Genomic DNA, 21456 nt, shown 5'->3' on the forward strand with positions numbered 1-21456 from the left:
GTCGCCTGAATATGTTTCTTATATTTCATTTTATCTGTTTCTACAATCGTGTTATAATTTCATGTATTGACTCGTTCCATGACCATGGCGACTTCTCCTTAATGTGGTCCCACGGAACAATAAATAAATAAATAAAACAACAAGCTCACTTGGCTGCCCCATATCAGACTTCTGAAGGTAGGATGTTTCCGTAAACTCAATGTCCTTCGCTTCCTTGCCCTCTCCTCTTGGGGTGCGGACCGCTCCCTCCTTCTCCATCTTTATTGTGCTCTAGTTCGGTCTCGCTTGGACTATGGTTGTCAAGTTTATGGTTCGGCTGCTCCTTCCACACTGCACGTACTGGATCCAGTCCACCATCGTGGTATCTGTTTGGCCACTGGTGCCTTCCCTACTAGCCCTGTTGATAGTCTCCTGCTTGAAGCTGGGACCCCCCCCCCCCCCCTTTCTGGTCAGCGGTCCCAGCTTCTGGTGTCTTATGCACTCGCTGTCCGTTCCTCTCCCACTCATCCTTCCTATTCTATCCTGTTCCCAGACCATGGACGTCACCCACCCGATTCCCGCCCTCGGGCCGGTTTACCGGTTGGGCTCCGCCTTGCGTCTCTTTGCCATGATTTTCAGCTTCCTTCTTTGTCCTGTCTTCCTCACTCCCTCCCCTCCACCCCCACCCCCCCCCACCCCTCCCCTTGGTTAGTTCTTCGGCCTCGATTTCGGATGGATCTCCGCCAAGGCTCGAAAGATTCCATCCCCCCGATGGTGTTCCGTTCCTTTTTCCGCCGAGTTTTATGGGAATTTTGGGATGCTGTTGTTTTTCACACTGATGGCTGTAAATCTGCTGATCATGTGGGGTGTGCCTTCACGTCCTCTGTTGGAACAGAAAATCATCTGCTGCCACCTACATGTGGGGTGTTTACTGCGAAATTGATGGCAATTTCCCAGGCCCTTACCTTTATTAAACAGTCCCAACACAACCGCGTTTTGTTATGTATGGACTCAATGAGTGGCTTTCTGGCTATTGACTGGTGTTTTTCGCGCCATCCCTTGGTCTCTGCCAATGACCATCTCGCTGATATTCACTGTGCTGCTTGTTCCGTTGACTTCCTTTAGGTCCCTGGCCATGTGGGTATCCCAGGTAATGAGCTCGCTGATCATTTGGCTGGGGAAGCAGTCACTTACCCCCCCCCCCTCCCGTTTTCTGTAACCCCTCCTGCAGTGGATTTACAGCTTCACAACAAATCCCACTTCGCACAATCATGGGCCAACTCTTGGGAGGCTACTCCCCCATCTAATAAACTACACGCGATTAAGGTGACACCAGGCCTGTGGCGTTCTTCCTTTCACCTCTCCTGAAAGGACTTGACCACACTGTGTCGTCTCCGCATAGGCCATACCAGGCTGACCCATGGTTTTCTTTTGCATGATGAGCCACCCCCACTTTGTGGTTGTGGAGCCTTCCAGTCAGTAGCCCACATTTTGGTTGAATGCTCCCTTCTTTTGGCTCTGCGTGCTAAGTACAGACTCCCCCGCACTTTACCTTTGATGTTGGCTGACGATTCCCGGATAGTCTCCCTGGTTCTCAGTTTCCTCCGGGAAAGTGGTTTTTATTCTCAGTTTTATGGTTTTTAATCTCTCTCTGGTGTTGGGGCAGGGCAGTGAGTGTTGTGGTATCTCCCACTGTAAGCTTTGTTTGGAGATTCCCAACTCCCCTCCCTGACCGAGATTCTCTTTGCCTTTTCCCTTTTATTTTTCTGACTTTTCTGAGATGTCACACTAGCGGAGTGGACCACATTTGAAACAGGGACTGATGACCTTGCTGTTTGGTCCCTTAAACCCCAAACAACCAACCAACTAACAAACCCACAGCATCCCAATTCTGTGCTTGTTGGCAATCTAGTCCCTGCACACTTTACCAGACAGCATTCTTCTGTCCCCCCCACCCCCACCCCCCCCCCCCCAAATCTGTACCCTGCTATCCCTTCCCTGCCTGCTCCATATTGCTGCTTCAATTCTACATGACAGTTGCATTCTGGTTCGAGGTGTCAGAGATTGTGGTCTCATGTGTGTGAGATGTGCTTGCCTGTGTGAATGAGTGTGTGTATGTTTCCTTTTCTGAAGAGGGTTTAGGCCAAAAGTTTAGTGTGTAAGCATCAAGGGTCTTTTTATTGTGCATGTCTGCAACTCAACATATCAGGTGGGTAGCAATCTATCTTTTATTTACATTGTTAAAGTATTACTTCAGAACCAAGAAGATTGGCATCATTTGCTTCAATGGGCACTACAATCTGAAGTTGATTGCACCCTGGTCCCCAATGGCTGCTGGAGCAGTCTCTTCAACAAGTTCAATTTGGCTTCCATTCATGCACAATGAGTGCAAATGTTTAACCTTCTCACTCCATGCTTCAGTTTTATCTTAGAGCATACCATTATTCACTGTAAATTTCAACTACTGCACATTTGTGCTTGCCTTTTCACGGCACAGGACACAACAGGCTTCTCAATAGGTGAAATGTGTTTCACTGGCTCTTTTTAAGTTTCTGTTGCAGACAGTACCTTGAACTTGTTGGTTACACCCTGGTCCCTGCCTCCCCCATACAGAGCCACAAGACCTGCCACCAGCACATCACTCACGGTCAAGTGGAAATACACTGATAGATTATTTATACACTGCAGAGGACACATCACCCATTGAAGAAGATAGGACTTGAAATACCTTTGATAGCTCTGGCACACAATCCTCGGCAGCTCGCTCAACACACCAATATGAAGCAGCAGCCACTTGCTTAAAGCAGTTAGAGGAATTTTCAGCTGCTTGTGAAAAGCAACCAACTCATCCTACGCCCAAGTGGCTGCATTTTGACTAGTGCAGGTTTTATCTGAACACTAAATAAAAAACTTTAAATTAGCCTCACTGGGATTGTTTTAATTTCAGGATCCGTAGTACTACATGGATTGCAACTTCTTTTTAACACCTGGGACAAAGAACACCCAATGATTTGGTTTGTGTAAATAACAAGAGAAAAACCTGGCATAAATTTCACACAATCCTTAATGATAACTGTATGTAGCACTTCTTTTGTAGTTATATTCAGTAACAGAGTTGTGTAACAATTGGTAACAATGTTGATAAAGACAAATGTTGTCAATATGCACTATTGTATAAGGGGAGACTAAATAAAACATATCACAGTTACAATAAGCACAAGGCACAATACTAAACTGCAGCAGTTGAATTCAAATGACATAAAATTTCAAACACTTACTTAGAAGAATCAGGTAAATGAGAAGAAAAAGTGGAAATATTGTAGTAATCACATAATTAAGTACACTGCTGTAAGATGAGTTGATGTTGTGAACATGTATTGCTGACAAAATTTTCTGAATACAAAACTGTAGCTCTCAATATGCCATGAAATATGTTAAACACAACACTTGTGTCTGAAAATTTTCAAAAATGTACCTTGTATCACATAACAACACAATGAAATGTGGAGGAAACTATTTTCTTAACAAGGATACTGTTGCCAAAAGTTTATAAGAAAAACAAATATAGTTTACAATGGACAATGTAATAGGAAATTTTGTGCAGCTTCAACAAATGTTCAAAGACACACAATATATCATGATACATACAGGCCTTGAAACAATCAGTGATGGATTATGAGAAAATACACAAACAGTAGAAGTTTTTCCCAGATTTGATAAATTCTAGAAACCGTCTTGCACATGTAGCCTCACATAAAGAAAAATGTTGAAGTTGGCATGTATATAGAAATAAATATGTAAAGAAATGTGTGAAGTGCACAGATTTATACTTAGCTCGATTTGTGTCACCTTCTACATTAGCATGCCATTGATGAACACTGTAGTGTCTCTTTATAATCCTCAAAATACACTCCTGGAAATGGAAAAAAGAACACATTGACACCGGTGTGTCAGATCCACCATACTTGCTCCGGACACTGCGAGAGGGCTGTACAAGCAATGATCACACGCACGGCACAGCAGACACACCAGGAACCGCGGTGTTGGCCGTCGAATGGCGCTAACTGCGCAGCATTTGTGCACCGCCGCCGTCAGTGTCAGCCAGTTTGCCGTGGCATACGGAGCTCCATCGCAGTCTTTAACACTGGTAGCATGCCGCGACAGCGTGGACGTGAACCGTATGTGCAGTTGACGGACTTTGAGCGAGGGCGTATAGTGGGCATGCGGGAGGCCGGGTGGACGTACAGCCGAATTGCTCAACACGTGGGGCGTGAGGTCTCCACAGTACATCGATGTTGTCGCCAGTGGTCGGCGGAAAGTGCACGTGCCCGTCGACCTGGGACCGGACCGCAGCGACGCACAGATGCACGCCAAGACCGTAGGATCCTACGCAGTGCCGTAGGGGACCGCACCGCCACTTCCCAGCAAATTAGGGACACTGTTGCTCCTGGGGTATCGGCGAGGACCATTCGCAACCGTCTCCATGAAGCTGGGCTACGGTCCCGCACACCGTTAGGCCGTCTTCCGCTCATGCCCCAACATCGTGCAGCCCGCCTCCAGTGGTGTCGCGACAGGTGTGAATGGAGGGACGAATGGAGACGTGTCGTCTTCAGCGATGAGAGTCGCTTCTGCCTTGGTGCCAATGATGGTCGTATGCGTGTTTGGCGCCATGCAGGTGAGCGCCACAATCAGGACTGCATACGACCGAGGCACACAGGGCCAACACCCGGCATCATGGTGTGGCCGTACACCACTGGTGATCGTCGAGGAGACACTGAATAGTGCACGGTACATCCAAACCGTCATCGAACCCATAGTTCTACCATTCCTAGACCGGCAAGGGAACTTGCTGTTTTAACAGGACAATGCACGTCCGCATGTATCCCGTGCCACCCAACGTGCTCTAGAAGGTGTAAGTCAACTACCCTGGCCAGCAAGATCTCCGGATCTGTCCCCCATTGAGCATGTTTGGGACTGGATGAAGCGTCGTCTCACGTGGTCTGCACGTCCAGCACGAACGCTGGTCCAACTGAGGCGGCAGGTGGAAATGGCATGGCAAGCCGTTCCACAGGACTACATCCAGCATCTCTACGATCGTCTCCATGGGAGAATAGCAGCCTGCATTGCTGCGAAAGGTGGATATACACTGTACTAGTGCCGACATTGTGCATGCTCTGTTGCCTGTGTCTATGTGCCTGTGGTTCTGTCAGTGTGATCATGTGATGTATCTGACCCCAGGAATGTGTCAATAAAGTTTCCCCTTCCTGGGACAATGAATTCATGGTGTTCTTATTTCAATTTCCAGGAGTGTAGTGAAGATCTTGGAGTACCAACAAATTATAATACGTACTTGGAGTAGCTAATAATGCAATTCTGCTGCTTGAGATAAAGGTACACAATTTACCTGCCCAATACTCTGATGCTCCATTAGGGGTGAAGGGCACAGTCCAGAATCTTTAAAACATGGGTTCCTGTAGGATGTTGACATTTTGCCAGAATAAGTTTAGTAAGAAACTTCTGTAAAATGTTACTCCAAGATGCTAAGTCTTTTTTTCTCCCATTCCCACATTCGAGGTCTGTTCAAAAAATTCTGGAACTTCGTACAAAAATTTTTTCTACACTTAGCTTTCAATTATTATACATTGTCCCCTTCGAAATGCTCGCCGCCATAGTTGATACACTGCTCTCAACACCATTTCCACTTCTGGAAGCAGTTTTTGTATGCCTCTTGGTGGATCACATGAAGCACCGTCCTCGAATTTTCTTTTATCTCATCCATCATTGCAAATCTTCATCCTTTCAGTGGGGTTTTCAACTTGAGTTCTGGTTTTCTTAAGGAACATCTTGTTCTTATGTGCATGATATGAAAGCTCTTCACAGATTGCAGGGCGAAGGTCTTTCTAGCCTTGTTTCATGAGCCATGGGGAAAATTTTGCGGTAACATGAGTGTCATCAGTACCTGTTGAAGGGTGTCCTGAACAAGGGACTTTCATCTGGCCATTTTTAAACCATGTGAACCATTCATAATATCATGTATGGATTAAACACCCATAGGTTTCCTACAGCACATTGTGTGTCTCAGTAAAGGCTTTCATAAGTTTCATGCAAAATTTAATGCAGATGCATTGCTCCTCTAATTCTGCCATCTTGAAACTCACAAATTATGTGACACAACATTCTACTCATTAAAACCCTGAACGATAACTAACAGAGATACAACAGTGAAACTTCCGGTAGTTACACATTAAACATAGGTATGTGCAGGGATGCCAACAGCATTTTGCTCCAACACACCATTGGTGCGAAATTATGAATGCTCCAGAGTTTTTTGAAGTTACAGAATTTTTTGAACAGAGCTCATACAGTGGACATATTGCTCCTTAAACATGTGGGATATGACTGATCATCAACCTATTTCCTTACAATCCTCAAGAAAACACTGTTGAAGATTTGTGGACTTGCATACAAATTGTGTAGATTGTTATACCCCAGGTCTTTCTAATTTAAGATCACTACATCAACAACATTTGATTGAAGTGGCTGGTAGCTTCACTCCACACTAAACCTGCAGTCAGATGTCATGTACAGGGCTGTGTACTATCATGTACATTATGTCATATGTAGTTAAGTGCAGTCATATGAATCTTTCTTGGTGTTCCAATTACTTTCTTTTCCAGGAACATTGTAAGCTTAGTTTTTCAAACTCAGTTCAGTTTACCAAATGTTAGTGGTCTATTTATTTCTTTTGTTGACCATCCTGTCATGGGCTCCAACTGCCCTAAATAATAGAAATCATCAAGTCATCCTACATGTTCATTGTTAATCTTGAAATGGCGTTCAAAAATCTCAAGAGCTGTCATACTACATGTGAGGTTAGCACAACAGAATCCAGATTTGCAGAGAAAACCAAGTGATTTTAATACGATTTACTTATCTTGAGTAACAGTGCTCTTGTAGATGTCGAAACTGGATAGTTCATTGCTCCAGGATCATATTCTGTTTTGTTCAGCTCTGTTGTATGGGGTTCTTACGATATTAAAAATAATAACAATGGCCATATAATTATTTAATGATTTATATTTAATTTTACAAGCATACTCAGTTTGACTCAATGTATCAATGCCTTTCACAACAGACACCCCACATGCACAATTCTTTGACATAGACAGGATCTACAGAAGCTCATGTGCTTCTGTTAACATCAAGAAACCACCTCTCACTTAGTAAAAAAAGCTTCCAATATGGTGGACTTACTCCAAAGATCAAATGAGTAATTACATTTTCGTCTACTTACGCAGAAAACAAATAGAAAACGGTGTTTATGATAAAAATAGAACTGATGCTGATGATTTTCATATACTTGTTCTGTATTTATGTAATGACCATTAATTATAAGGGGTGACCAAAAAGTTTCCATCTGAGGGCTTTTCTGCAGCATACGTGGAACACAGCATGACTTTGTTGGGGGTATCTAAGCTCCAACATGTAGGCAAGAGATTAGTGTGGGATTTATGTCTTTTTGATGTGCATGCAGTAAATGCAGAAATTTTGACAATGGCAACATTATTACCATGTGTGTCCAGACATGACCAGTGTGCTGTTATTCTTCCCTTGGCTGGCAAGAGAAAAACACTGCTGGACAGCATGTCTTTCATAAACCACCATTGGGGAATAGTGTGCTAAATTCTGTGCTGGTTGTGATTTGACACAAGATGCAGGTCGATCTGGGAGGCCAGCATCATCATTTACTCGAGTGGGAGGCGCTCAGGCACCCGTCCTATAGGTCTGATCTCTCCCCGTGTAATTACAGCCCCTTTGGTCCCTTAAGAAAGGCCTTTAAGGGTTGTTGATTCCTGTTGGACTAGGATGTGCAGCAGGCAGTTATGGACTTCTTGATGCAGCAGAACACTGTGTTTTAACAAACGGTAACTTCAACCAGGTGCATCAGTGTGATATTTTCTTCAGTGCTCATGGCAGTTTTGTTTGATTCTGGTCTGCATTGCCTCCAAAAAGAAATTGTTTAGTCACCCCGTACATCTTAAATTCACATTTTAAAGTTTGTTTTTGTCTAAACATGATCTATTAAGTGTTGGTATTATATTAACAGTTTAAAAATCACAACAGAATTGTCATGTGAACGGTTTTACAAATTCTGAATAATACAATTACACAATCTAGTATTTCAAATTTCAAAAACAACATAATCCAGCAAGTTTGACAAGATATAAAATGCATTCTGCATATTCTGTCTCCTAAACTTCTTGATGAGCTATAAATTCAAAGAGAGTAGTTGCTTTTTGTAAATAAGCAAATTCATAATTTATTTATTTCATTAAATTACATTACATTTCATTAATATCCTGAAAATCTAATGTGTCTTTTTAGGTTTCATTAGGAAGTTGTGGCCATTATCAAAGTATATTGGATACTGTTCAAATTTAAATTGCTTTGCAGTATATTAGTTTTGAATATTTGCGTACGGTAAACTTGGTCTTAATAATAGTTTGCTAAAAACATTTCTTTTCTTTGCTAACAGTAAGAACATAAGTCAAATATTATGATATTGTGCAAGTATAGGCAATGAGAGTATTCAAAATATTATTTTTATATGCTGCCAACTGATCATGGAAAATGTTGATAAACAACGTGATTCACGTTGGGGGACAGCTGACCAGACACCATATTGTAATGATCAGTACCTTGCCTAAAATGTTATAATCACTACAGTTCAGTTTTGATATGTAGGCATTTATTTATTCATATCTAAAGCATCAAACTTCAACATACAAGATACATACAAATACGAATACGACACTTTGTAGAGATGTGAAATGAAATGATCGCATTGGTGTATTGGCACAGTGCTAGAAAAATGTAGTGAGTCTGAAAAGGAGAAGACCTACAAATCACCCAGGAGGATGGTAGCAAATAGGAGTAAAGGGGATATCGAATTTATACAGAGAAGGGCAACACGAATGGTCACAGGTTTCTTTAACCGATAGGAGAGTGTCACAAAGATGCTGAAGGAACTAAATTGGTTGAGACTTAAAGAGAGAGGCAAAGTATCCTGCGAAAGCCTAATTCCAAAGTTTCAAGAAGCTTAAATGATGGCTCCATGAGTATACTTTTACCCCCTATGTATCATTCCTGTAGGGTTTATGAGGACAAGACTAGGTTAATTACAGTGCCCTCAGAGGAATTTAAACAGTCATTCTTCCCATGCTTTTTAGGGAGAAGCCTTAATAATTGTTACAGTGGAAAATACACTGTGCCATATACTTTACAGTGTTTCACAGAATGTGGCCATAGATGTAGAAATAGCACTTGTAGACTAATTGCTAATTTAAAATTTGATACAATGGTACATCTTGCAGGACATAGTCTTTACTGGTATGGTTTGTTGTACTCCAGTTATGATCTCTTATAAAGTATTGCAAATTTTAACTTTGTAGAATACATCAAACGAAAAGGTGATGATGACTATCTAAGCAACTTTAGTCCAGTGTATGGCAATCACTGTGCCTTTCGAGCTTGCAGACATCAAATCAACAATGACACTTCTTGTAGGACGCTGTCTACATTGCTGTAAGTGCTCCATAGTTTGTTGAACTCCTCAGGTACAAAGGGTTGATGATACGAAATAACCCCATTTCTGGAAACTGTTTTTTGACCTTGCAAACCCTGTCTGAACTTATTCAGCTTTCCACAAGGGTCATTCTTCAGAAAAACCAGCAGCTGTATTTCCAAAGGAGTTATCCAGTGTTGTTGAGACATCATCTTCTTCATAGATTATTGATAACACATCTTTTGGCCAGTGTTATCTGATGCCCTTATGACACTGTTTCTGGATGTCAGTTTTTAAGGAGCAGGATGATTGCTGTATGATGGCTGTTTATCAAAGGCTGATATTGTATACCTTTCTCTGCATACAGCTACCTCAATCAGATAAGTGGAGTGACAATTCTAGCTAAATGGTAGAGTTTATCCCATGTGTAGGATTCAGACATCCAGTAATAAGCCTAAATGACTCAATGAGAGTGATATCCTCTTGTTTAACATAGCCAGAATTGTATCTGCAGTATCCCTGCCACCAGACACCCCAATGGAGCCAGATAAGGTGATGTGAATGGTGCTTTGGAATAGTGCAGAAACTTATTGTAGATGGTGCATGTTGTGCACCATATGGGCAGACCCGCTGATGGAAGTGTTTACCTGTGTGGGTCAGTAAGCCGAACAGGGTAGTGGTTACACAGAGTTCAACTACTGCAGAACGCACCTTCTGTATCATCCCAAGCGTTGTTGCTGAGAGCTCAGTCAACAGCTGCTGGTGCCAGTTGTGTGCTGAGTTAACCACTTGCATATCTCTACGAGGATTAAGACTTTCTGCTTCCCATAGATTGACTCACAAGGTGAGTTGTTTCCTCTCACAAGGTTTGATTCTCTGTTTATTATCAAACCATCATTGGCCAATGAAGTCCCCATGCCAAAAGTGTAATGTAGCAGCAGTGTCACACCAGTGCAGATCTTAAAAGTACCTAACAGGACTCGCATATTCATCTTCTGTGGGACACAAAGGTGAAGCTGTAATTTTAACTGTTTTTGCTGCTGCACCACAGGATTATCACACAATTTAATGCAGTATATTGTTTCTTGCAGATAATTTTTGTGTTTCATTAAGACACTGATGTTTGAAGGTCAATGTCTGGTCAGTAGTGACCCCATGATATGTGGGTGAGAAACTGTGTTCCAGCCGCACTCATCTCCAAGTCACGCATAGATTTCTGAGGACATCTGTTACTCAGATGCAACACGAACACTTATGTTTTGCTTGGATTTGGCTTTAATAGATTCTTACCCTAGTATTTAAATGTCTCGCTGTGAGAAGAGAGGGCAAGCTTATCAGCATGGACGAACCCTCATTTGTTATTATGCAGGGGTTGATCATTGGTATAAATATTAAATAACAGATGAGCCAAGACATTGCCTGTTGTGGCGTAGCAAAACAGCCACGCCACTCTGAGGTAGCCGAAAGGCACGCGTATACACACGCCGGCTGGCGTGAGTTCTGGAACAGGATACCTAATTAATGCTATAAGAAAAGTATGCAGCTCCTTGAATACTTAACTTTAATTCATCCTTGTGGTACATCGCTATTGACGATACAAATGAGACTATCTCCAGATACGGTTAATTACAGTCACTGTAAGGCTAATGACGCCTTGCTAGGTCATAGCCATGGACTTAGCTCAAGGCTATTCTAACTGTCTCTCGGCAAATGAGAGCAAGGCTTCGTCAGTGTAGTCGCTAGCAAAGTCGTCGTACAACTGGGGCGAGTGCTAGTCCGTCTTTCTAGACCTGCCATGTGGTGGCGCTAGGTCTGCAAGTACTGACAGTGGCGACACGCGGGTCCGACATGTACTAATGGACCGCGGCTGATTTAAAGCTACCACCTAGCAAGTGTGGTGTCTGGCGGTGACACCACATTCCTCCCCCGCAAATCGGCGAACGGTCGTGTTATAAGGCATCCGCCCGCCGTGGGGAGGGCCCCATGTTGACGCATGCGATGAGGTGGGGAGCCTAACAACAGGCGAGGCTGTGCCACCCGCACCCGGCCATTCGTTCCGAGGGGAGCTAGGAAACGCCTGGAAACCTACTCCAGGGTGCACGTCAACATGCGGCGTATGCGCCCGGAAAGAGACAGGAGGGGCCGAAGGGTCGACCTCCATTGCGTCGGGGTAGCCGACGCGCGATGACGCCATGTGGTCCGGAGCGAAGGACAGCTGGTCACGGGAAGCGATCGGCGGCGCGTGACCCAGGGAGGCGGTTGGCGGCTGCAGCGAAGCGTCCTCTGCGGGCAGCGCCGGCGGCAGCGGCGGCGGCGGCAGCGGCGGCGGCGGCGGCGCGATGCCATGGGTCAAAATGGAAGGCATCGTCGGTAACACCTGGGGATGAGGCGAGCCAGTAGATGGGTCCCCAGGGCGCTGATCGGACGGCTCCGTCGCTGAAAGCAGACGGGGAGCGGCAGAACCCAGGTGACGACAGAGGCGCAGCTGATTGAGATGCCGACGCACCTCACCAGAGGCCCCCAAAACCAAATACATCGCGCGGCCGAGGCAGCGAAGAATGCGCCCTGCGAGCCAACGCCGTGAACCTCGATAGTTGCGATAGAATACAACGTCGCCAGGAGCAAAAGCAGGAGTCTGCCGCTGCACAGGAACCTGATGCGGCGGATGCAGCAAAGACATCAAGGTGCGATGAGGACGACCGTGAAGCAACTCAGCCGGCAAGCGACCATCGCGGGGCTGAGAGCGATACGAAGACAAAAAGAGCAACAACGCGCCCTCCCGAGAATGCGACTCTTTCAACTTCAACATCTGTGACTTGAAAGTCCGGACCAAACGTTCAGCGGCACCGTTTGACTGAGGCGAAAACGGCGCGAACGTCAGATGTTGAATACCATTGGCCTTGCAGAATGACTGAAATTCTGCGGACATGAATTGTGGGCCATTGTCGGAAACAATAGTCTGTGGAAGACCTTCCATGCAAAAGATAGCAGACAACGCTCGGACGGTGGCAGAAGATGTCGTGGAAGACATCCGGACAACAAAAGGAAAATTACTGAAGGAATCGACAACAACCAACCATCGAGCATTCCAGAAGGGACCAGCAATGAATTTCTGCGCTGTACGTGGAGGTACAGGCTTGTTCGGATGAAAAAGCGATGTCAAAGGTTTGTGGTCTGTGATGATGGTAAAGTGACAACCATACAAGAAATCGTGAAACTTTGTAACACCAAACACGAGAGCCAAAGCTTCTTTCTCTATCTGGGAATAATTTCTTTGCGCTGACGAGAGCAATTTGGACGCAAAGGCTATAGGGCGATCATGCGAACCATTTTTGTGAGCAAGCACAGCACCGATCCCAAAATCCGATGCATCTACCATCAACAAAAGGGGTTTCTGGGGATCGAATAGCGTAAGGCAAGTATTTGAAAGCAACGCCGATTTCAATTGGCGAAAGGCGCGTTCGCATTCCGTCGACCAGACGAACGGAACACCCGTACGGCGTAAGTGATGAAGCAGAGCTGAAATGGAAGAGGCATGCGGAATAAAGTTATGGTAGTAATTTATTTTTCCCAACACACTCTGTAGCTGCTTCAAATTCTGCGGCGAAGGCAAGTCCTGTATGGCACGGAGGTGCTCTGGACTCGGATGTATGCCTTGAGCATTGATTACATGTCCCAGATATGGCAAGTCATGAGCAAAAAACACACATTTGTCCTTCCTCAAGCGAAGACCATTCTGTCGCAAGACCTGAAATAATGTTCGGAGATTTTGTAAATGTTCTGCTTCTGTCTTTCCTGAGATCACTATATCGTCCAGATAGTTTGCTGCAGTAGGGACCGACGCACAAATAGTTTGTAAATATTGCTGAAACAATGCAGGGGCGGATGCACACCCGAATGGCAGTCTTTTGAATCTGTACAATCCAAGATGCGTGTTAACTACCAATACGCGCTGGGATTCTTCGTCCACCAGTATTTGCAAGTACGCATCTGCTAGGTCCAACTTTGAAAAATATTTTCCCGGGCACAGTTTGTCAAAAAGATCTTCCGGGCGGGGCAAAGGAAAAGTAGCAGTCACTAGTTGTGGATTCACTGTTGCCTTGAAGTCCACGCAAAGTCTCAATTTTCCGGAAGGTTTTTGCAAAATTACTAAGGGTGAGGCCCAGAGAGAAGCCTGCACACGTTCAATGACACCTTGGGATTCTAAATCGTTTAATGTTCTTGCGACCTCATCACGCAATGCGTGGGGAACATTGCGCGCTCTGAAAAATTTCGGTTGCGCGTCGACTTTGAGTTCCAAATGTGCTTCATAGTTCTTAGCGCAACCAAGGCCCGGTGCAAAAATGTCTGCAAATTCCTCACATAGACGAGAAACACTGGCTGAAGGCACAGTCTGGTTCACTGATAGGACCTGATTCACTATTGACAAGTTAAACAATTGAAATAAATCTAAACCAAACAAGTTCACTGCAGCAGAAGAACGAAGAACGTAAAATGACACAAGTTTTGTTTGTCCCTTATATGTTGCAAGAAGGCTGCACTGTCCTAACACAGGGATATGCTGTCCTGAATAACTAGTGAGCTGAACATTTGCGGCACGCAACGGCGGGGCGCCCAGTTGTTTGTACGTGGCGTAATTGAGCAATGAAACTGCAGCTCCGGTATCGAGCTGGAACGGTATCACTTGTCCGGCAAAGTCCAAATCTACAAAAAGTTTATTGTCCTGCTGATGACAAGAGCGATTGTTTTGTGCAACTTGAACAGACACTGGGACAGAATCACTTGCGACGTGACGGGATGGCCGTCGACGTCGACGCACACTTTTTGCGGGACGAACACAGTCACTGTTAGAGAGAGGAACACTGGGCGGAGTGGCATTAACTACATGGATGTCCATGGGCGAAGGTTCCCGAGCCTGAGTGTCCTTGGTTTGATTCCGGCGTGAAGCAAAGGGCCTGGAACGGTTGGTAGTGTCCGATCTAAGCTTTTTCTGGCAAACACGTTGAACATGTCCTTTCTTATTACAGAAAAAGCAAATAGCTTGGCGTGACGGGCAATTCTCACGCGAATGTCTAGTTGCACACCGCGGGCATGATTTCAGCACTGCATTTGCTCGCTTTCGCGGGGCACATGTTTGTGCGGACATGCGCGAAGGCTGTTTACAGTTCCTTGCAGCGTGCCCGGCGGGCCGGTTAATGCGACACACAGCTGGCGAAGTTTCAAAGGATTCCTGAGCAAAGTCAAGTGTGTCTTGCCTATCCAATATGTCTATCACTTGTTGAAGGGAGGGATTGACTAGTTTCAAAATCTGTTCCCTTATGCGAACATCAGAAACGTTCTGTGCTATTGCATCACGCACCATTGTATCTGAATAAGGAAGGCCACAGTCACATTCAAATGCGCAATCCCTAGTAAGGCCTCGCAAAGTTGCAACCCACTCCCTATTAGTGTGACCGGCCGTACGTTTTGTACGAAAGAACGTATACCTTTTTGCAACTACATTAACTGTTTCTTTGAAATAGGCATCTAAAGCCGACACAATTTCGTCGTATGACAGAGTTGCTACGTCGCGTCGGGGAAACAATTTCACTATCACACGGTACGTTTGCACGCCGACACAAGACAATAAGTGAGGCTGCTGCTCGTTACCTTGAATTCTGTAGGCGGCGAGATGGAATCCAAACTGGCGTGACCACTCAGTCCAGGTCTCGTGGGTTTGGTCAAACTGGCGAAACTGCGGTGCAACTGCATGTTGTGGCTGCGGTAGCGATGAAGTGGCGGCGGCCGCATCATTTTGCAGCACACGTTGACCCTGGACGAGCTGTCCCAGGGCATCCAATAACGCCTGCGTCCACTGATTCTGCAAGCGATACAATTCGGACAGTACATCTGGAGATTGTGGCGAAGCCATGACAAAAATAAATCAGAGCAATACGAATGCGAAAGTCTTTTTTAAGACCCGTCACCAATCTGTTGTGGCGTAGCAAAACAGCCACGCCACTCTGAGGTAGCCGAAAGGCATGCGTATACACACGCCGGCTGGCGTGAGTTCTGGAACAGGATACCTAATTAATGCTATAAGAAAAGTATGCAGCTCCTTGAATACTTAACTTTAATTCATCCTTGTGGTACATCGCTATTGACGATACAAATGAGACTATCACCAGATACGGTTAATTACAATCACTGTAAGGCTAATGACGCCTTGCTAGGTCGTAGCCATGGACTTAGCTCAAGGCTATTCTAACTGTCTCTCGGCAAATGAGAGCAAGGCTTCGTCAGTGTAGTCGCTAGCAAAGTCGTCGTACAACTGGGGCGAGTGCTAGTCCGTCTTTCTAGACCTGCCATATGGTGGCGCTAGGTCTGCAAGTACTGACAGTGGCGACACGCGGGTCCGACATGTACTAATGGACCGCGGCTGATTTAAAGCTACCACCTAGCAAGTGTGGTGTCTGGCGGTGACACCACATTGCCCTATGGTAATCTCTTCTATTTGACCCTCCACTGACTGTGATTATCTTGAATCATTTTCATAAAATGGTAAGCTTTAGTTATTCCATGTATTTTTTGTAGGTGTGTTTAATGGTTTATTGTGTCATAAGGTGCTGTTAGGTCAATAAATGTTATTCCAGTGATCTTTCTTGTCTCAAAGCCATTTCAGTATGCTGGGTTAGATTTAATACTTGTGCTTTAGTGTCCTTACCCAGTCTAAATCCAGCTTACTGTGGGTTTAAGAGGGTTTCAACTGCTTCTAAGAGTCTGTTATGGTTCATTTGTTCAAAAGTCTTGCAGGTATGATATGGAAGAGCCATTAGTCTGTAACTGCTTGGTTTCTCAACTTGCTTGCCTGGTTTCAGAAAGGCAGCTACATGAAACTTGCATAATTGAGACAATTGTTGAATAAACATAGGAGCTAGTTTTTGAACCAAAATGTTTTATTTGTTTGACTATTATATAATGTAAGCCAGCAGCTTTACCAATTTTAGCACTGGTATTGCTCTCTCCAGTTTTTCTTGGGCAAATGGTTGAGGAAGGTGACTCAATTCCTCTTCCAGAGACCTCATTTTAGTTGGAGACTTATGTGTATGACTCTCATTTACCATTTTAAGCATGATAATAGCTATCTGATCATCAGAAATGTTGCTCATACATATGTCTTAGCCAGATTATTATTTAATCTCTTCAGCAGTCTCTATATATCTTCCGCCCCCCCCCCCCCCCCCCCCCCCTTTCTTCTGGATATCTCTAGTTCTTTAATAAGTTCCACCCACTGCTCTCTTTTGACTTTAGTGATCAAGTTGTTAAGGTGTTTGCAGCTACAGTTGTTTCCATGAAAGGTTCAAGATACATCTTAAGCTATTGCATTGTGCTTGGGGTAAGTTCATATATATAGCTGATTCAAGAAATAGTCATCCATGGGTGTTTTCTGTGCAATTTCTACAATGTAATCATGGACTCAGTTGTAGGGACTACTTCAATTATCTTCTATGACTTTCAGTTTCTCCCAATTAGCCTTTAAGAAGTTAACCTTAGATGGAGTGGTACTAGCTGTGGTCTTATTGCCAACATACGTGGACATATTATTGCCTGATGTTGGGTATTTGGGATGGGTGTGCATCCATATGGGCTTTGCGCATTGTTCAGCAGTGTTATCAGCAACAAAAAAAAAAAAGGTCAGGATTGCAGCCACACATGTATCTGCAACAGTTAACTGATAAGTGCCTGCCTAGTGGAGAACATTTTCACAGTTTTTGTTATCATCATTATAACCCCATACAATATTATGATTGCAGAAATCTTCAATTAAGAACTTAATTTTTCCTATATGAAAGTTCTCAAGCTCATCAAAACCAAATTTGTTACCTGGAGGTTTGTATAAAGGCGAAATACACAATCATAACGTTCTCCAGTGTTACTCTCTAAGTTGTTTCCTTCTCTGACATCAGTGAATATTATCTTAGTATCCAGTTGTTCAAACATTGAACTCCCACGCTGTTGATGGGACCTTTCAGCAATGAGAGACAAACTAAGGATCCTGGAGCACAGTTTACAGTTGGCTTTGTGTGTTTCTTGGATACATGTGACATCATATTTCTGTTCGAAGCATAGCTGCTTCAGCAAATCTGTGTTGCTTAGAGGTAAGCCTTCTATGATGATATAAATTATTGTCATTTTGGATCTGACGAAGGCTGAATTTTAACTGGAAGATTATGTTTCATTTCTATGAATGCTTTTGTATTGAAAGAGTCAGCTGTACTTTGACAGTTGTACAGGTGGTGCCCAATTGCAAGTAAATACTACAGCCTCTTGGGGCATTCTATTTGTGCCCTCTGCTATGTTGGTTATAAATTATTTTACTATTGTTATAACTGATTTTCATGTCTACATTAAAACTTGTTTTTTCAATTCCTTCCATTAAGTTTTCCCAGCAGGAGCAGTCTTCAGCAAGATGAAGGTTCAGGCATATTCAATTAAAACAATTGGCATCTTCAACTTCCCAGTTCAGGGAACCAAAAACTTCCTGTAGCGTTACTGAGAATGGTTTTGGTGACATTGACTCTCCTTGTCCAATCCCTTTTTCAGTTTTGAATTTAATACTATTCTGATAAATGTCTGTTGCAAGTGATAGTAATCATATCTATATTTTTTAGTGTGCTAATGTAGATTGAATCAGTGCCTGTTTTTCTCAAAAACTGTTACTGCAGATTTTGTTGAATTTGAGTCTAAGGCTTTCTCAAACTCCCTGAATCCCCAGAAAAATGGTAATTCATACTCATCACTATTTTTTTGAGACTTTATTTAATAGTCGGTCTTTGTGATAATCTGACGAAAAAGGAACCACAAGGTACAGGAAATCTCAGGAAAGAACCACTCTCTGAAAGAATGTGAATGCAATCATCATGTCAGGAGGTGACTCACAAAGTATTTGCTGTAATAGAAAGAATCAGTTATTTGCTCTCAAGCTAATAACTTTCAGACAAAGTGTGTGTAATATGAGAAAATCTGAATTGTTAGACATTGTACAAGTTATGTGAATAATGAATCAACTGTTTGTAATCAAACTAAAGATACAAATTTCTCTCTTTCCATAATATATTCTTCCTTCACAATTACAATCTCTAATATTTGTTGTAAGGATCTTTACATGGGAAGCTGTCAGTAAGCATGATGTGTTTTTCTCAGTTCCTCCCACACCAAGTGATCTACAAGTTACTTCCGCAAGCATTTCAAGCATTCTGCTTCAGTGGAACATCTCTTTGGCAATTAATAACGTTATTCAAGGTAAGTATAATCACACAAATTTATTAAAATGTGTCTAAACTAGCAGTACATATAATGACAACAACGCAAATAGTCAATTTTTGACAATGTAATGTAACTGAATAGATAAAAAAGATCCACTTACCAAGTAGCAGCAGGACAACACACATATAAAAAAGGGTTTCACTTAAACAAGCTTTTGGGGCTGGTAGCTCCTTCTTCCAGCAGAAGGGCTGCAGGGGAAGAAAGAGGGGTGAACAGAAAGAAACTCTGACACTGGGTTCTGGGGACTTTTCCAAACTCTACCCATTTTCCTGAACCTCTCCTGTTCCTTTCCATTCACACCTCTTCCTTCCCCTTCACACTTTCTGCTAGAAGAAGGAGCCACTGGCTGTCTCCTGTTCCTTTCCATTCACACCTCTTCCTTCCCCTTCACACTTTCTGCTAGAAGAAGGAGCCACTGGCTGCTTACTGCATAAGTAAAATGTTTTCTAATATGTGTGTTGTCCTGCTGCTGCTTAGTGAGTAGATTGTTTATCTATCCAATTACTTATAACTAGTTTCTGCAATGATAATTTTTTCTATGACACACCACTAAGAAGCTTAAAGCAGACAAAAAGACATGTTACATATTGGATAAGTTATGATAAGTACTACACTGCTCTTTACTTGTGAAAACATAGACCACTAATTTTTTACAAAGCATACAACTTTGGTAAAGATGTTACAGTTAAAAGATGTGTTGTAAGAACTTGCAGAATAAAGAACACTTACTATAGTCATGGCAGATGTTTCATCTTCATTTTAATTACACAGCTCTCAATCACAATATGATCTCAATGATGGGTTACAGCTTCCAGACCTACAGGATAGATTCTTAAAAAGAAGGTGGAATGTCCTGTTAAAGAGGCAGGGAGTATAAGGCATTGCCATTGTGAGAGAGGCAATCATCTAATGTCTGAGATGGTCCACAATAAACATACACACTGTGTATAGATGAACATTGACTCTGTGAGAAAAAATTTATGTTAGTATGTTAGGATTTATACACTGATGTGACAAAAGTCATGGGATATCTGCCAATGACATGTAGGGCTCCTTTTGTCCAGCATAGTGCAGCAACTCAACATAGCATGGACTTAATAAGTCATTGAAAGTTCCCAGCAGAAATATAGAGCCATGCTACCTCTACAGCTGTCCGCCATTGCGAAAGTGCTGCCTATGCAGGATTTTGTGCACAAACTGATATCTTGATTCAGCCCCATAAATGTTCAATGGGATTCATGTTGGGTTGATCTGACTGACCAAATCATTTGCTCGGAGTGTCCAAAATGTTCTTCAATCCAATCTCAAAAAATTGAGGCTTGTGAGATGGCGCATTGTCACCCATAGAAATTCCACCATTGTTTCAGAACATAAAGTCAATGAATGGCTGCAGATTGTCTCCAAGTAGTCAAACATAACCATTTCCAGTCGATGGTAGTTTAGTTGGACCAGAAGACCCAGTTCATTCCATGTAAACAGAGTCCACACCATTATGGAGCCACCACCCGCTTAAACAGTGCCTTGTTGTCAACTTGGGTCCATGGCTTCACCTTGTCTGCACTACACTTGAACCCTAGCATCAGCCCATACCAAATGAAATTGTGACTCATCTGAGCAGTTGCATAGGGTCCAGCCGATAGGTCAGGAGTTCAGGCAAACTCATACTATTAGCGAAGGTACTCACATTGATCATCTGCTGTCACAGTCCATTAATGCCAAATTTTGCTGCACTGTCCTAACAGATACATTTATCGTACATCCCACATTGATTTTTGCAGTTATTTCATGCAGGGTTGGTTGTATGTTAATAATGACAACTCTACGCAGATTTTGCAGCCCTCAGTCATCAAGTGAGGTCGTTGGCCACTCTGTTGTCCATGGTAAGAGGTGATGGCTTAAATTTGGTGTTCTCAGGATACTCTTGACACTGTGGGCCTTGCAATACTGAATTCTCTAATGATTTCTGAAATGGATTGTCCCATGTATCTAGCTCCAACTGCCATTCCATATTCAAAGTTAGTCATGCTGCCATAATCATCTTGCACATCTTTTCACATGAATCACATGAGAGAAAATGACAGCTCTGCCAATGCACTGCCCATTTATACTTTGCATATTCATTGCTACTGCAATTTTCATATGGGTGTATCACTATACCATGACTTTTGTCAGCTCAGTCTAATTCCATACTTATAAAATGCCAGAGATTCACTAAATTAAAGGCAGGGATGTTGTTAGCTGCATATCATATATACCGATAGTCCACTGTAACATTGCATTTCTTTCCTTGGTTCACATGTGGCGGCAGTAACTGTGAAAAGACAGAAATTTAATTATGTGGTAAAAGGAAATTATTGATAGTTCATGTATTTGTGTGCTGTGTAATAGTGCAAACAATACATTCAGTGGAAATATTAATCTGATTTCTGCATGTTATAATATTTCCAAACTTCTGTTGTGCCATATTCTCTGAACTGTGAGTTCGGCCGAAACTCTTTGCCTTTACAAATGTCTGCTTGTGTCTGTGTATGTGCGGTTGGATATGGGTGTGTGTGCGAGTGTATACCTGTCCTTTTTTCCCCCTAAGGTAAGTCTTTCCGCTCCCG

General features: G+C 43.3%; 1 protein-coding gene across 1 annotated transcript in view; it reads left to right on the top strand.

Moving 5' to 3' along the window:
* LOC126150305 (Down syndrome cell adhesion molecule-like protein Dscam2) overlaps positions 1-21456 on the top strand; it is a 195185-nt gene that overhangs the window by 127150 nt on the left and 46579 nt on the right. The window contains exon 10 of the mRNA XM_049915868.1: positions 18728-18826. Within this exon, the coding sequence (XP_049771825.1) occupies positions 18728-18826 (99 nt within the window). The remainder of the gene's footprint in view (positions 1-18727; positions 18827-21456) is intronic.

The sequence above is a fragment of the Schistocerca cancellata genome, chromosome 2 (genome assembly GCF_023864275.1).
Source record: "Schistocerca cancellata isolate TAMUIC-IGC-003103 chromosome 2, iqSchCanc2.1, whole genome shotgun sequence".
Lineage (NCBI taxonomy): Eukaryota > Metazoa > Arthropoda > Insecta > Orthoptera > Acrididae > Schistocerca > Schistocerca cancellata.